Source organism: Carex rostrata, chromosome 7 (genome assembly GCF_964058835.1).
Source record: "Carex rostrata chromosome 7, lpCarRost1.2, whole genome shotgun sequence".
NCBI lineage: Eukaryota > Viridiplantae > Streptophyta > Magnoliopsida > Poales > Cyperaceae > Carex > Carex rostrata.
This window is the reverse complement of record NC_135924.1, coordinates 8,140,050-8,156,361: the sequence shown is the minus strand read 5'-3', so window position 1 is coordinate 8,156,361 and position 16,312 is coordinate 8,140,050. Positions and strand designations below refer to the sequence as shown.

Below are 16,312 nucleotides of genomic sequence, written 5' to 3'. Positions count from 1 at the left end.
TTTCCGGTCCATCCCTTCCTCTACACTCCATCCAAACAAGGTGTAAGCAGAATACTAAAATTCACAAGATAGATTTACTTGGCATCTTGCATGCCACTAAAGAAATTCAACCAATCAATGTAGTTGGGCCTTTAAGCCCAGCCCATAATAATGGTTTTATTTTGACTGTGGTAGTAACGAAACTTAGTAGAGAATAAACAACCCGGCCTAAATACTAATCTCTCTTATTAATAGCCCAGGGAAAGTGCAGCCCTCCAAAATAGACCGGGCTCTGAAATTAAATAAGCGTATTTTCTGGGGTTGTTCTCGAAAATATTTTAAATATATATATTATTCCGATGTGTCCCTAACCTTATCACTCTCCTTCTAAACCCTCCTCTCTTCTCCGTTCTTCCCAATCCGAAACCCTTGTTTCGGAGTTCCTTGTAATTAGAGTTTCTGTAATTGAACGTGGTTTCGTTCTTCAGAAACCCTTTAAGTAAGTGATTGTTAAATTCGAACGCTTTTCGATTGTTCGGTGTAAAACCCTTGAAGTCCTTTTACCACTTTGTTTTCGAGGTTTTGACTCTGGCTGTTTTTTTAACCAAAGGATTTCCTTAAGTTACGGTTGATGTACTATTAATGGGTGACAAAGTACATTTCTTTGAATTTTGGTTTAGTTGGAGATGAATTTTGTTTGTATTATCAGGAGAAAAAGTTTAGTTTGCCCCAACATAAAGCTGAGAATAATCTAATTCTCTGTTAAAATGAAATTGATTTCATGTGATTACCCTTGTTTGTCATTTCTACTAACGATTTTACGTGTTATTTATAAAATAGGAAATGGCTATGCCTTTAGCTCGTGAGTGGGTAGGGATCCAACAATTCCCTGTAGCTACTCAAAACAAACTTGTTGAATTGCTGGGGAAGTTGAAGGGAGAGGTAGTCTTTACTTTTAGATATCTATCTTAGCTCTGCAATTAAGTTTTTATTATGCTCTATTTAGTTTAATCTTCATTGAACCGAGTGTTCATCGAGTAACGTTCAATGAGATAATCTTACTAATTGGGTTTACAATCCTGGATGTTATCCTTCGTTCACTCTGTTGAGAGTAAAATAAAAAGAAAAAAGAAATAAAAAAAAAAAACATTGAATTGAAGCAGTGAATTGATATTGTACATATAGTATGTACTGTCCTTATTCTCAGTAATCCTGGATGTTTTATGTAGTGTATTCAGTATTGTTATTCAAATGTCAGAATGTGGATACGCTGACAATACTAGTGATGGGAAAAGGTGGGGTCGGTAAATCTTCTACCGTTAATTCCCTTCTTGGGGAGAGAGTTGCTGCTGTTAGTGCCTTCCAGGTTAGTTAACTTCCCTCCTTTCTGATTTTTTTGTGGTCTGCTAAAATAATTTACTGGGTTCCTTCTTTTTTTATTTAACATTTAATTTTGTTTATAATACCTTTGATTGTCAACACTTTCAATTTCTAATAAGCACCAGTTTTTTTGTTGGTGGTATTTGTGAATAATAACTTCACTTTATTTTTTAGGTTAAGTCCAACAAAGAATTCATTAAGTAGTCCTGAATTCCTGACTGAGCTGAACAGCTTCATCGCATGCCAATGCACAGTTGTAAATCAACATCCAAATTTTTTTGCCTCCGTTTTAGTTTGATTTGGCCTTATTGAAAAAATAGCTCTTTGAGATAGGGTTAATTTGTCAGCACTTGAAAAGCACATGACTTCTTGCTAAAGTTTTGACATAGATAAACAGTCAGGCAGCATGGTACTGACCTGATGTAATTTTGTGCTGATTATAACTGCAATACTCATCTTCCTTTCCACATTCCATTTTGTTAATTGTTTGTCTAATTTTTTAGTCTGAAGGACTGAGGCCTATGATGTGCTCTCGAACAAGGGCCGGCTTCACCTTAAACATCATTGACACTCCAGGCATCGTAGAAGGGGGCTACATTAATGAGCAAGCCCTTGACATCATCAAACGGTATAATATCTTAAATCGAGTTGGTCATATGTTGAAATTGGTCCAAATCCAACGTAGACTTGTTCCTTGTATTAGTAACATAGCCCAAAATTTAAGCAAATTAAGCCAGAAGCCACTTCCATTTTTGCAATTGTGTTCCTCAATTTTAGAAATGTCATCTCAAACCACTGTGTAACTGCATTAATTCAAAATAGGATATGCCAAAAAGAAGACATGGAGTAAGCTATGGTTGCTAAAGTTGATTCAGTACCATACTGATCATCACTACATAAATCAATTAATGGATCTTTGTTTGTCAGGTTTCTGCTGAACAAGACAATAGACGTGCTCTTGTTTGTGGAGCGGCTGGATGCATACCGGGTTGACAGTCTGGACAAGCAGGTTGTGAAGTCCATAACTGAAACCTTTGGAAAGGCCATCTGGAATCGCTCTGTGCTTGTTCTGACACATGCCCAGCTGTCTCCACCTGATGGCCTGTCTTACGAGGACTTCTTTACCAGGAGATCTGAGACAGTGCTTCGATACATGCGCCTTGGTGCTGGTATCAGCAGGAAAGAATATGCGGTATTAACAAGATCCACCGATTTGCTTCTCATGTTCTGTGGTTCTTGACCTGATATGACCAAATATTTTTCATTCAAAAGTATACTGATGAAAAGAGCACAACTTCCCAGTATGGCAATATGTAATTACAAATGACTTATCCGAAATGCACCTTTTTGGTTATACTGATGCATACTTCTACAGAACCGACCCTATAAATTCAAAAGGTGTGTTCGAGTGAATAATAGAAAGATTATGATTGTTACATTTTTTTGGTTCTTAATCAGGCAAATCAAATTCCTGTGGTATTGGTAGAAAATAGTGGGAGATGCAGGACAAATGAGTTGGGCGAAAAGGTACTCATTTTGTTAAATATTTAGGCTTTATGTACCATCCAACACCTGTCGCCATACTAGACCAGTATAGGTTGTAAAGCCAATGAGCTTCAGTAGCACAATTAAGCTCCAATTTGTCCTATATATCTCCAATATTAAGGCAAATACATTTGGCAATTTTGCCATTTGTGAATCCTCAATGTTACAGTATACTTCAATCTAAGTATCATCATAAATTCATAACTGCTTAATTAGCAGCTGTGAAACTTGATTTGCATCCTTGAAGCTTTGAAATCATCTGATTGTTCCATTTGTGCAATCAAACATCTTAGGGGCTTTAAATGGTACTCAGCATTGTAAAGCTGGAATTTTTATAAGCCTCAAAAACCTCTCTTATTAAGCTAGCTTATGTTTTCTGTGGAAGCAAAATTTACTTTTGAGTACATGTATTTTGAGACTTCTGTCTGGACCTACTGACCCTTAACTTGGTTAGGTAATAGAATTCATATCCTCCCCAGTACCGGACAAGGGAATCTTTTAGAATTATTGGATCCGGATTGTCCTTTTAACTTGGCACGAATCTCAAAACACCAAATAATACTGCCCCCCTGCGCTATACCCAAATAGGCACCGGATTGAGTTAATCTGGGCCGTAAAGTAGTGGGCCCCACCGCCCAATACCTGAGATGATACTTGTTCTAGGAAGTAGGTGTGATCTGTAATGAACCCAAGGCAAGTCATGAGTAATAGAGAGCGATCCAAATAAGGAAAATAGATTTCACCCAATATTGTGCAAAAAGAAGCTTCAATCTCCTTCATTTAACCAAATTTTTCCAATACCGTACCGTTGTGAATTAGACATTAGACAAGAGAAAGATAAACATTGCCAAGACAAACAGTAGTATAAAACTGGCCTACCAAAATGAGAGGAATTTGATTCTTTTGTGCCTAAATCATTGCATTTAATAATAATTCAACTGTCTTGTTGTTCAAACAGGTTTTGCCAGATGGTACCACATGGATCCCGAATTTGGTGAAGGTGATAGTGGAGGTAGTGTCAAACGGAAGTGAGCCTATTGTTGTTGATCAGAAATTGATCGATGGGCCCAACCCAAATAATTGGGGCAAACGCTTCATTCCTCTCATCTTAGCATTCCAGGTTTCCCTTCTTCCATCCTGCTGGTTATTACGACGGGCTCGAGTACCAAATGGTCCAAAAGTATTGTAACTGAAAAGACTGGTACATGTAAGGGAAACAAGTATGGTTCAGTTGGTCTATGGTGGTGCAATATGCATCACTGTGTTCTTTTCTGTACTACAAGGCCGCTGAAATTAAAATTTCTGAGTCAGATGGCTGTTTATTTTTGTTACCAGGTACCATTTGTTATCATTACCAACATGCTAATAGGTTTGACCAGGGTACTGATGTATACCTTCTAATGCTGTGCTCTTTTTTGTACTACAAGGCCACCAAAATCAAAATTTCTGAATCAGATGGTGTTCATTCCCTGGTTATGCTAATGGTTTTGACTGGGGTACTGATGTATACTTCTAATGCTTTTGTTGTAAATCTGGAATGCATTATGGAGTTCAGTTATGTATCAGTTTGGACACTGGATTTTGTGCTGTTACTGTGATTCTGCTAATTTTTCCTTTTCTTTTTTTATGTCATTTTAGTACCTTTTTGTGATAAAGAGTATTAAAGGGAGCATACAAAAAGATATGGAGAGTGAAAGGATTCCTGCTTGGGAGCTGCGTGACAGGGGTCTTGCCAAGGGCAAATTCTAGTTCCACTACTATCTTTTTTGGTAATATCATTTTGGAAAATCTCTGATTTAAGAAGTTTTAAGGATGTGTGAGGCTTAGATTTAGCTTTCTTGGTGAGTTATGCTTTATTTTGTAGGTGTCGCATTGTAATAATTTTTTTACCATCATGATGTAATTGTGGGTGCAAGGGGATGCCACATGTTGTGATTGTGCTGTTAATGTTTGATCAAGCTATTTCAGATTCATCTTTTATCTTAGGCATTTTGTTTGACATAATATACTCTCTTTTTTTCATACTATTGTAGCACTAGTGATTATATAAGAATTCAGATCCAGTGCAGTACCTGACGGAATAGAATGAGATCTGAGTTGTTTAGATTTTAGACATCAAATTGATTTTGGTTCGGTTGGGAGTGTCTCCTACTGAATTCACATCCCTCAGGTTACCGGACTGAGTACAATTGAATTGGACGGCCTAAAATTGTTGTTTTTAACTTGACACGAATCTCAAAGCACAAATAATACTGTCCTCCACCATCCTGAGTAAGCACTGGCTGAGAGTAAATCTGGACCGTCCGTTTCAATTGTGTTAGAGTCAGGTACCTGGGACGATACGGATCTGTAGATGTGTGAGCTAATTTTTGACGTGGTAGTACTGGAGTGTCATGTGATGGGACGTTATTGATTGACGAGGTCACTAAATCGATTTCGCACGTACTTCCTAATTAGTGAGCAGTTTTTTTTATTTAAAATCATCCTAATATAATACCTGCAAATCAGTTCTTTTATTTTATCATCCCACACCGTTTTTTTTTTTTAATATTGTTTTGTCAGACTAATTAATGGTGTATGAAAAAAATGACCCACATATTTTAGGAAAAACAAACAAACACACGACAATTGGTCTGACACAACATCCAAAACAAAAAAAAGCGGTGTGGGCTGAATTAAAAAAAAAAAAAAAAAAAAAAAGAATCCGTCCGTATTTTCAAAATTCGGGTCTCAATTTTAATGTAAAAATCAAATTTTCAGATAAAAATGGTTATTTGATTTATTTTCGTAGAGATGGTAAAAATAAATATTTCTGCCGAAAAGAAGAATCAAGTCGACCAGGGATTTGTTGGACTCGTTATATGTCAGGAAATAAAAAGTTGAACTTTCATCTTTATTTTTATGGATCTTAGCTTACTAATAAAAAGTGATTCTTTTGGATAGATCAAGTAATTATTCGTAATATGAGAAGTGAATTTTCTCGTACATGGATTCTGATGATGGGCTGAAAGTGTAAAGAAAGAGAAGGATTTCTCGAGAAATTATTAGGTAAGGTTATCCTAATCAAATCGTATATCATGTAATTTATAAATTTTATCTAATCAAATTCTGTAGCCCATACATCAAAGTACAAACCCCCTGGCCTCAGGCAGCGCTCAATACAGTAAAAATCTTAAAAACCGCCAGTCTGATTTTGTTCGTTGTCATAATCTTCTGGAAAATCTGCTGGGAAATGTTGGCAAGGCGAATCTGGCGTCTCCTCTCTGTCTACCTCCTCTTGCATCCTTCTATTCACTGGTACAGTTCTCCTGCTCATAACAGGGACCTTACTCGTGCGAATTCTGGCTGTGAGGTCACTAAATGCTCTAAGAACATGCTTGTGGATGCTCTTGTCATTCAGCTCCAGATAACAGAGCAGCAACTCCTCCAGGAAATCCCAATCCAACGGCTGAGATGCATCTGCATGGTGCGCCTCTGCCATACTCTTCATTGAACTCATGAAATCCTCGTAGGGGTCCATGGAGAAAATCATGATCCCCACCACTGCCTCCTTCGCACTGACGTCATCAGTCACTGATGCCGATGTCATGGATGACACTGAGGTTGAATTGCCTGAGAACTCTGGATGCATCCTTCCATTTGGTTTGGTGAATGTGCTGGTTGAAGAAGAGTTGTTGTCATTGATGTAGAGGGAATGGAAGTTGTCGAAGAGGAATTGATCCACGTCGGAGAGTGTGGCTGCATGGTTGATTGTGGGGTGATTGATATTTGGGTCCCACTTGTCAAAGGATGGGGTTTTGGGATACTTACATGCTGATCTCAGCCTGCTTGGGTTGATGGAGCTGTTAAGGTTTAGTGTTGGTACCTTCTTTAGCTTCTTGGACAAGTACAGCTTGATGGACTTTGGAAGCTTGGTCTTCTTCTCCATTGTTGTTTTATTGGGTAAATGAGGAAGAGAGATTGATTTACAATTGGTATACAGCTAGAGAAGGATTTTTTGAAGTGTTTTATTGTTATAATGGTAATTTCTCTTAAGTTACATTTATAGGTGATATGTAGGTTTCTCTTCATAGTTAAAGAGGGAGGAGGTTATTCTTGCCTTTAATGAGAAAATTAATTCGGCTCTACAATTCCAAAACAACAGATACTTAGATGAGAAGGCTTGAATTTAATATTTGCAGATGAAAATTTCAACAATAAAAACATGTATGCACAAACGCTATAAATCTTGTTATAAATTGAATTTCACAAGAATGATACAACAGTTGGAGTTTATTACGGAGTAAGAAATCAAATTTAAATCCATTTTTTTTCTTAATAATCAAGATAAATAAAATGTTTTTGTCTCACCTCTACAAACCACTAACAGAATGCAGACATATTATATATTAAGATAAATCAACTGCAAGTCTCCCTATGAAGCAAAATGATCTTTACATATGTACACTTGAAGAGAAGGAATGTTCCATATATGCATAGCCTTCTGATGTTTTCTAGGGACCAAACTAGAATTTTTGACAACCCGTGGATGAAAAAGGTAGCGGGCTATCTATATAATTATAAAATTACAGGCACATTTGTATCCAAAAAGGTCACAGATTGGTTTAAAAGGAAGGATCAGATCCATGCTATGTCATCCCGAGTGACAGTGACTACTGTACATTGTCAATGATGGAGGAATTAAGGATGAGGGAGCAACACGGGGAACGCTATCCTCTGCAGAGTATCATTTGCGGAGCTTTTAATCTGGTCTGTTTGTTTTGATCGGACGGACCAGATCAGATCTCAAAATTTAGGTCCCTCTGATCTGGTCCGTCCGATCAAGATGAACGGACCAGATTAAAAGCTCCGTACAGCTCTGCAGAGAATACTCCGCAGAGGATACTCTCCCGCAACACGGTGGGGTTGATGATGAGGTGTCAAGGAACAGAAGGCAGACAATAAGTTAACGGATTTGGTCATGTACGATAGTTTCCTTGCGTGCAACATTGGCGAAATTACCTAATGGAAGCTGAAAAGTTAGAAGTGTTAATTAGCCACGATGGCATGAATATGCTCCTTTGCACATCCATTAGAGCATCTTCAGTGAACTGAATAATCTGTTTGGATATTATATCCCTGAAACTATCATCTACAATACTATATTTTTCTAACAATGTACTAAAGCTAGGAAGGTATGTCAAGATGAGACTTTCTATTTACGAAGTATATACAAGGCACTGCACGCTTACAAGTTATAGCAGGATGACAGGAGTCACACTGTAAAATATAGCACTGCATTAATCAAACAACTGGTTTTCAATCAGCACAGATAGAGAGGAACCGACACAAGTCTACTTGAGAAAAGGCTGAAGCTTGTTTACTTCCTTGATCAAAGGCTGAAGCTTGTTTATCCAACACAGCATTTGGATTAATGCGGTTAGTGTGCCAAATGATTAATGGAATTGGAGCACCCTCTTAATGCATATTGCCATACTGGAAACAATGAAAAACTTGAATTCATGTCATGGTAACTGTAGCAATTCATCCTCACAAAAATTGTGAAAAAAACTGTCACTATAAAAAGCTCTCTTGAAATAATTAATTCACAGATCACACTGACAGATTTTTTTTTCTTTCCTCAAAAAACAAAAAGTCAGGTATTTTTCATTTTTTTTATTGTACACAAGAACGGCTCAACAGAACCCCACAAATAAGGATTCTGCAACAAGATAACTATTCTGAAGTTCATCTCTCCAGTAGATGGCGTACAAATCCAGTGTGCAAGGAATGACCGGCCTACAGCACAAGATCAACAGTTGTTCAAGTTCATCATTAAAGAACACAAGAATAATTCAGGTATTATCGAGAGGAGAGCTTAATAACATTCTGGTGAACTTTTGCTTTGTGTTATTCGTTATTTTGTTCACACCCTTGTGTTCTAACCATGCTCATGTGTTACATCATAGGAACACCATTAAAGACAGAAAATATCCAAAACAATAGAACTAAAAGGTTGTTTGCCCATGGGTCTCTTCTATGCAGGTCTCACCAAAATGACACATCAATCCAGGAAATTTTGCTAAATGCACAAAAGTTTTTTTTTTTTTTTGGTAAGAATAAATGTTGTACAAAAGTTTAAGAGGCAATTTAAAGCTTTCCTCTTTATTGATGATTTTATCATTACCATACTGCCTAGTTAACAAATTATAGTACTTATCATTAATGTTACTGTTCAATACCAATAACACAAGTATTCTTTTATTTCATTTCTTTCTGTGTGGCGGTGGGCTTGAGGGATTATACAAAGAGTTGGCTGCTTAGAAAGGTACCAGTTGGTTGAATTGCTACCACAATAGGGTTACCTAATTACACGCAATTCCAAAATATCATCTGCATAAAATGAACCCAATCTGAGCAGAAAGTAATCCATAAAGAGTACCTCCAAAATACACAAAACACACCCCCAAAGAAATTGAAGCATATATAGAACGGAATTTACATAAGACCTGAACTGTCCTCAATTTCAAAGGACCCAAATCCAAAAATAAGTCAACATACATGACCCAAGAAAAAGAAGAAAATAATTGATCAGAACCGCACTAGACTGAACCAACACATTTGCCACTCCTAGTGCAACTAACCTTGTATGCCGAAATATGGGCAACTGGAAGGCCTCCATTGCCATTTTGTGCAAGGAGAGAGAAATCACCAATCAAATCTAGTATTTTGTGCCGACATGGCTCATCAGGAAATCTAAGTGGTGGATTTAACCAACCATCCCTTAGGCTGAAATGGAAAACAAAAGTTAAAAAACCCATAAGTGTTACAATACTGTGCCAAGGATTGCGATGTAGATTATGTATAGCAAAACACACTGATACAATACAAATTTCCTATTTATGCAACTATATTAAAACTATGCATTTTATCATCATTGATTTATCCATTTTTTTCTGACATGATATTCAGATGCAGTTAAACCTTGACTGCACAGCCAAACCACAATCAAGTGCAATTTTATCTCGATTAATCCTAAACTGTACAACAATTCATCAATTATGCTTGCATTTAACAAAAAATTAAACTGAACTTCCACTACGTTGTGCACTTGAGCTATCAAGCACTGAGGCATGCCAAATAACAAAAAAAAAAAATGGATGGTCAGGCCAATTGCTCAATTGGCAACGAGACAATTTATGTTTAACCTACAATTCTGATACAAACCAAAGGAAATGTAAAGAACAATTTATGAAGAATAACAAAGACTGAATTATTTATTCACCTACACACAATAGCATTTTCTGAAGATCCTCCTTTGATAAGCCCAGCAACCCACAACTTTTGAACCTAACAGACAAAAGCAAAAGTGATAGAAACGAGACACCCACAGATAAATGCTAGAACAATAAACGGGAGTACATTTATCAGGAACATAGCTACCTATAATTAAACAAAGAGACAGAAAGGACCTCTTCAAATATGCAGAAGGTTCTGGAAGGTGCGATTTCATTTGTGTATTTATCTTTATCCACAATTAAGGAGAACTGCTGAGAACCAATTGCCGGAACCTGTTACACTGATTTTTTTAAAGCATCATATATTAAGTTGTAAGCTAGAGATAATAACAGAGTTCCATAAGCATCTATATTGCAGTTCCCATATTGAACTTGATTATATGCACAAAGCACTCGACAATTCCCTCCAACTATCACTCAATTTTTTTCTTCGGTTATTACTTATTAGCAAATGACGAGCATTTAATATGATAAGTCATGAAGAAAGTACCGATTACCTTTAAAAATTTCACATTGTCACACCAATTTACCAAAGAACCAAAAGAGGGAAATATAATCTATTTAGCTTTATTAGGTTGAATTTGGATAATCCAATGGTTTCTTTCTGTACGACAAAAACACTAAATTAAAATTTGCACAAAAGGTACATAAATATTGAATCAGAAGTCACTGACCTTGGGAAAGTCAATTCCATAAGTGATACGGGTCTCAGGAGAAGGGAAGGCAACTATGAAAGAATCATCTCTATGCAAATGCACCGTCTCAAGAAGCTTAGGCACCAACTTCTCCATTCCTAGGCCTTTGTCATCCCTTGCAACACACAGACCAGTGCTCTTTATGAGCTCCGTCCATCCTTTCGATGATCCATCTAACAAAGGAATCTGATACACAAATAGTAAGTTGCTGAAAGCACCTTTTGATAAGAATCATATATTGTGTAAGGAAGCGATACCCAACATTGAAAAAGAATAAATGGATAACAGAAGCACATACAGGGTTTTTATTAAGAATAACTGGCCTCTGAACAAATAGGTATTCTTATAAATAAACAAATATTTTTCACGTACAGACAGAGAGGGAGAGAGAGAGAGAGATGAAGCAAACCTCATTTCCACCATCTATTTCGATCCGGCAATTATCTACACCAAGAATCTCTAGCGAAGACAATAAATGTTCCACAGTACAAACCTTAGCCCCATCATTCCTCAACACGGTGCAGAGGACCGAGTCCACGCAATTTTCAATTGTGGCCTGAACCCTAACTTTTGCATCGCCGGAGATGAAGTATCTTCCCTCCCCGGCCATTGCTGGGAGGAGTCTGACCAGAGAAGAGGCGCCAGAGTGGAGGCCAATGCCTGAGAGAGAAGCCTCCTTAGCTAGGGTTTGCTGCGGCTTCCCTGTCTGTCAAATTAGGCAGATACATGGAGGACGCAGGGAATGTAGTCAGGGTTTAGAGAAAGATTTAGAGTGAGGTACTATACCCAGAGAGGGAAGGGAGAGAGACGTACAGGTATCCAAGAGATGGAGCGAGAGAGGGACCGGAGAGCTCTGGCCGACATTCACCAGCGACAGCTTTCTTAGCAGATCCCTGTAGTACGCTGGAAGTGGTCCTCAACCCGGCTTACAAAAATTTCTGACGAAGGAGAGGGAAGACCGTTGATCAGCAAGCCAAACCTTTGACTGTAGTTAGCTAAATCTCACTCCACTGGACCTGAGTTCGGATCCAGGGAAGTAACCCAATTTTTGGGTTTTAAATCGGGACCGTCCGATTCTGATAATCTATTCAAAGTAGAACGCACATCGCGAGATATGAATTCGAATCACGAAGCAATCTTGAACAATGGATTTAAATCAGACAGTCTTGATTCAAAACTCAAAAATTGGGTTACTTTAGGGGGTCCGGACCCATTGGACAGCCTGCAAACGAATCGAATTGAATCGAAATTATCGAGTTTGAATTTGAGTTTGAATTAAGATTTGAATCAAACTAATTTGATTTGTTTCATAACAAAATAATTTTGAATCGAATTAATTGAAAATTCTAAATTTTTTGAATCGAAGTCAATCAAATTATAAATTAAATTTAATTTGGTAGCTCTAGTTATACCGGTAGTTTATACATTAATTTTATTCTCGTGGAACAAAATTTACATGGTTTTCTTTTACCTTCCACAAATTCATACTGGTGGATTATGGACTAGTTCCATATTCTCTTACCTTTTATGCTGCTGGATTGATTAAAATCACATACCTAGTCAAATTAAACTTATCTCATTGTTAATTTGTTACACTGCTGAAACATTTTTCTATTATAAGCTACCATTATATTAACAATTTTGAGTTCTGATATAAGTTTGGTTCCTACATTATTAAAGATTAATTGTTGAATCCATTAGTTGTATTATTTGATATTCGAACCTAAATAGTTTGCGAATCAATTTCGAACAAATTATATCTGATACGGCCTCTGTCGAGGTAAGACTCGAGTTTCGTAATGAGTTTTATAACTGGACGTGTACGTGTGTGTGTGGCGTCCCATCCCGATAGGACAGTCCGAGTTGTATAAGTCAAGATTAAGAACTCGATGGAAATTGTGAGACACTATGACTCTACCTTGTGTTGTGTCTCAAGTAGTGAAAGTGCCAGTCTCGATTCAATGAAACTGTTCACCTTAAATAGCCTTCTCCAGTTCTGACATCCTGCGTTATCAGAACTGTTAGAGGATATCGCATACGAGTGACCAGGCTTGCGTGGAATGCAGTGACACCCGCATATGCATAATGCGGGGGTCGTACAATGAGCGGTGACGTCCGCATAGAAAGCGGTGACTACGTCGCACCTGCCCTGTACAGGCGACTACTAGAGGTGATCCTAAGCCAACTCTGGGTCAGGCCTTGGATCGGGATGCTCCCATCTCGGATTGGGCCATGTAACTAGACTATATATATTTATTCCATCCTGGGCCTTTTGTTTGTTCTTGGGTTGATTTTATCAATGTGGTTTTCAACCCAAGTTACCATTTGTGACCCAAGATTGGTTTTATAAGGGTCTTGGGCACATGGCCCTATCAATATCTAATTTGAGTTTGATTTGAATAAGACTTGAATCAAACTGGTTTATTTTGTCACAGAACAAACTATTTTTGAATCGAATTAATTGCAAACTTTTTTCGAATCAAATTCAAATCAAATTACGAACTACAAATTTTTTGTGCAGCCCTAATTGGACAACCAGAAAGTCCTGACAACAAATATAAAAAAAAAATATAAATTAATTTTAATGTATTTTTTTTTATTTTTTTATTTTCAGCTCTACATCAAATTAATTCAAAATTTATAAATTTTGTATATTGACATTTACTTATAAGTTATAAAATTTATTGATTTTGACGATTTAAATTTGTTGTTTGAGGTCAAATCAATAATTTAACTTCTTAGTTCTACTCGTAATTAATCACTTCACAATGATTGTTTTTCATGTATAAATTAATTTAATAAAATTTAAAATGCTCGCCTTTTGTTTTATAAGTATGATTCGAACATCATTTTTATTTTCTAGTCATTATAACCATTATGCGTTCAATTTTCAAATTGGTCTGAAAAATATAGTGAATTTCCATGAAATTACATATAGGAAAAGCCGAAATTTTTAAAAATACCATTTTATTAAAATTAATAAACCAAAACACCAAATTGGACTGGAATTATTAAATTTTGCATGGCCGTTGCGAGGAGAAGCGGCCAGCTAGAACCGGGCCGCTGCGAGGGGAAGCGGGCACTTATTTGGGTCGCTTCTGGGCCCAGCGGGCAGGGCCGCTTTGGGGGGCCAGCGGCCACATTGATTTTGCCTTCTTTTTTTTCTTTTTTGGAAAACAGAATTTTTTTTGTATTAAAATATTAGAAATGTTGAATATATTTCTTTGAAAATAGATGAAATACAATATAATTTGATTTATTAGAAAGACTGCAACAAATAACCCGGATCAATATTTTTCAGATCGGATTTTTCGCGGCTGTAAGAAAAATTAATATATTTCTTTATGTGTTATTGGAAAAAAAAATAAAAATAATTAGATTCTGAGTTATTGATCCCGGTTCAAAAGTCACTTCTAGGTAATCCAGAAAATATTGTGACCTTTCTGGTACATTTAATTTATAAAAAGTTGTATCTATTTTGATAATTCTTTTTGAAAAACAATAATTAAATAAATTAAAGATTTTGATTTTTTTCAAAAATAGATACAACTTTTTATAAATTAAATGTACCAGAAGGATCACAATATTTTCTGGATTACCTAGAAGTGACTTTTGAACCGGGATCAATAACTCAGAATCTAAGTATTTTTATTATTTTCCAATAACACATAAAGAAATATATTAATTTTTCTTACAGCCGCGAAAATTCCGGCCTGAAAAATATTGATCCGGGTTATTTGTTGCAGTCTTTCTAATAAATCAAATTATATTGTATTTCATCTATTTTCAAAGAAATATATTCAACATTTCTAATATTTTAATACAAAAAAAAAATTCTGTTTTCCAAAAAAAAAAAAAAAAAGAGCAAAATCAATGTGGCCGCTAGCCCCCAAAGCGGCCCAAATAAGTGCCCGCTTCCCCCCGAAGCGGCCCGGTTCCAAGTGCCCGCTTCCCCCCGAAGCGGCCCGGTTCCAAGTGCCCGCTTCCCCCCGAAGCGGCCCGGTTCCAAGTGCCCACTTCCCTGGGAAGCGGCCATGCGAAAAATATAATTTCCAGCCGAAATTGGTGTTTTGGTTTAATAATTTAAAAAAAATGGTATTTTTAAAAATTTCGGTAGGAAAAGTCTACCCCGTGCTAAAATATTGATTAGTGATCCAAAACATGAATACAATGATGCAAAAGGCATTGATGCACTTCTAAATTGATCACATAACTTCAGCAAATAAATTGTAAATATAGTTCGTTTAGAGATTATATAATATAAAAGTTATATCCATTTATTGCTAACTATCCAACTATGCAATGCAGTAAAAAATATATTTTAATGCGCATCTTATAATTTTTTATAAATATGACTAGTGTATTGCATGTAGTCTAGTCACATGTCGTGCTACCATTTTAAAAAAAATATTGAATATGTTTCAACAATAAATTTAAATTGTTGAAATCAATCTATTTCACGAGTGATGCATTTACGTGCAAAGATTATAATTTTTTTAATTCGTTTAGTATAAAGTCAAGCTGTCAAAAAATGAATATTTATAAAAAAAAATTAATGCATTCATTTTTCATTATTTTTAACCACTTGACTTTATACTAAATGCAAAAATTTATAAATTGTATATATAAATGCATCACTCATGAAGTAGATCAGTTTCAATGGTTTAGATTAGTCTTTCAAAGTCTGTTCAATAAAATTCTAAAATAATAGCACAACATGCCACTATGCTACATGTAGCACGTTGGTCTTTTCCATTTTTATTGCTTATTATTGATTGCGTAAAAAGGTTAATCCATACATTTTTTTTAGATTTTATTATTTACTAAATTAACTTATTCTACGGACTTATTATTATTTTTTTTTATCAATTTTCGAATTGTGTAGCACGTAAAATTTATTAATTTTTTTTTTGTTATTGATTGGCTGATAAAAGATTGAACCATACATATTTTTAAGATCTGCAAAATCAAAAAGTTGCTTCTTTCATATTAGTAAGATGATTTGGAATAAAAGATGGTTATAATTGATATTTTAAAATTCTAAATTTAAAGAAATTTTATATATCGGATATCAATTTTGTGAGTTTAAGACCTTGTGACTTGGATTTATTAAGGACGCGTGGCAAGAGCTATAAGATAATTCTAGATGATTTGTGTGCACAAAAATCAATAATATAAATGAACTTAAATCCAACTGTTTGATGCCACAAATATCGATGTAGGTGATTCGAACATCTAAAATGTACTTTCAAGTTTATTAAAAGCATGAAGAGACATACAGAATGTGTTCTTAACAAATTCTAAAATATTTGTATGCATTCATGAAAGAGATAACAAGAGCAGAGCGGTAAGAGAAAGTTCACATGATGTATCATGCATATGAGTTTTATATAAAGTATGTCATATATCATTTGTTGAATACAAAAAAAAGCGTTA

General features: G+C 35.9%; 3 protein-coding genes across 7 annotated transcripts; 1 reads left to right on the top strand and 2 right to left on the bottom strand.

The window, feature by feature from the left end:
* Positions 1–321: 321 nt before the first annotated feature.
* On the top strand, positions 322–4,875 carry LOC144556514 (translocase of chloroplast 34, chloroplastic-like). 2 transcript variants are annotated; one of them, XM_078304891.1, is made up of 8 exons: positions 322–478; positions 820–921; positions 1,238–1,345; positions 1,863–1,987; positions 2,287–2,551; positions 2,818–2,886; positions 3,863–4,024; positions 4,543–4,875. In XM_078304891.1, exons 2-8 carry the CDS (start codon positions 823–825, stop codon positions 4,651–4,653), a joined length of 939 nt encoding a protein of 312 aa, XP_078161017.1. In that variant the 5' UTR covers positions 322–478; positions 820–822; the 3' UTR covers positions 4,654–4,875. The 2 variants fall into 2 exon arrangements, with proteins under 2 accessions (XP_078161017.1, XP_078161018.1); XM_078304892.1 differs by having other exon boundaries at positions 352–458.
* Positions 4,876–5,791: 916 nt separating this feature from the next.
* Positions 5,792–7,259, bottom strand: LOC144557337 (transcription repressor OFP14-like). Its single transcript, XM_078305903.1, has one exon. It carries the CDS (start codon positions 6,830–6,832, stop codon positions 6,077–6,079), a length of 756 nt encoding a protein of 251 aa, XP_078162029.1. The 5' UTR covers positions 6,833–7,259; the 3' UTR covers positions 5,792–6,076.
* A 1,125-nt stretch (positions 7,260–8,384) lies between these two features.
* Positions 8,385–11,820, bottom strand: LOC144556777 (putative UDP-3-O-acyl-N-acetylglucosamine deacetylase 1, mitochondrial). Of its 4 annotated transcripts, XR_013512495.1 has the most exons (8): positions 11,690–11,820; positions 11,286–11,582; positions 10,856–11,062; positions 10,356–10,454; positions 10,169–10,233; positions 9,528–9,672; positions 8,534–8,682; positions 8,385–8,501 (listed from the first exon to the last, which is right to left on the bottom strand). XR_013512495.1 is itself a non-coding variant. In XM_078305213.1 (7 exons), exons 1-7 carry the CDS (start codon positions 11,738–11,740, stop codon positions 8,632–8,634), a joined length of 915 nt encoding a protein of 304 aa, XP_078161339.1. In that variant the 5' UTR covers positions 11,741–11,820; the 3' UTR covers positions 8,385–8,631. The 4 variants fall into 4 exon arrangements, 1 of the variants encoding a protein (XP_078161339.1); XR_013512497.1 differs by having other exon boundaries at positions 8,385–8,682; positions 10,327–10,454; XM_078305213.1 differs by having other exon boundaries at positions 8,385–8,682.
* Between the last annotated feature and the right edge of the window lie 4,492 nt (positions 11,821–16,312).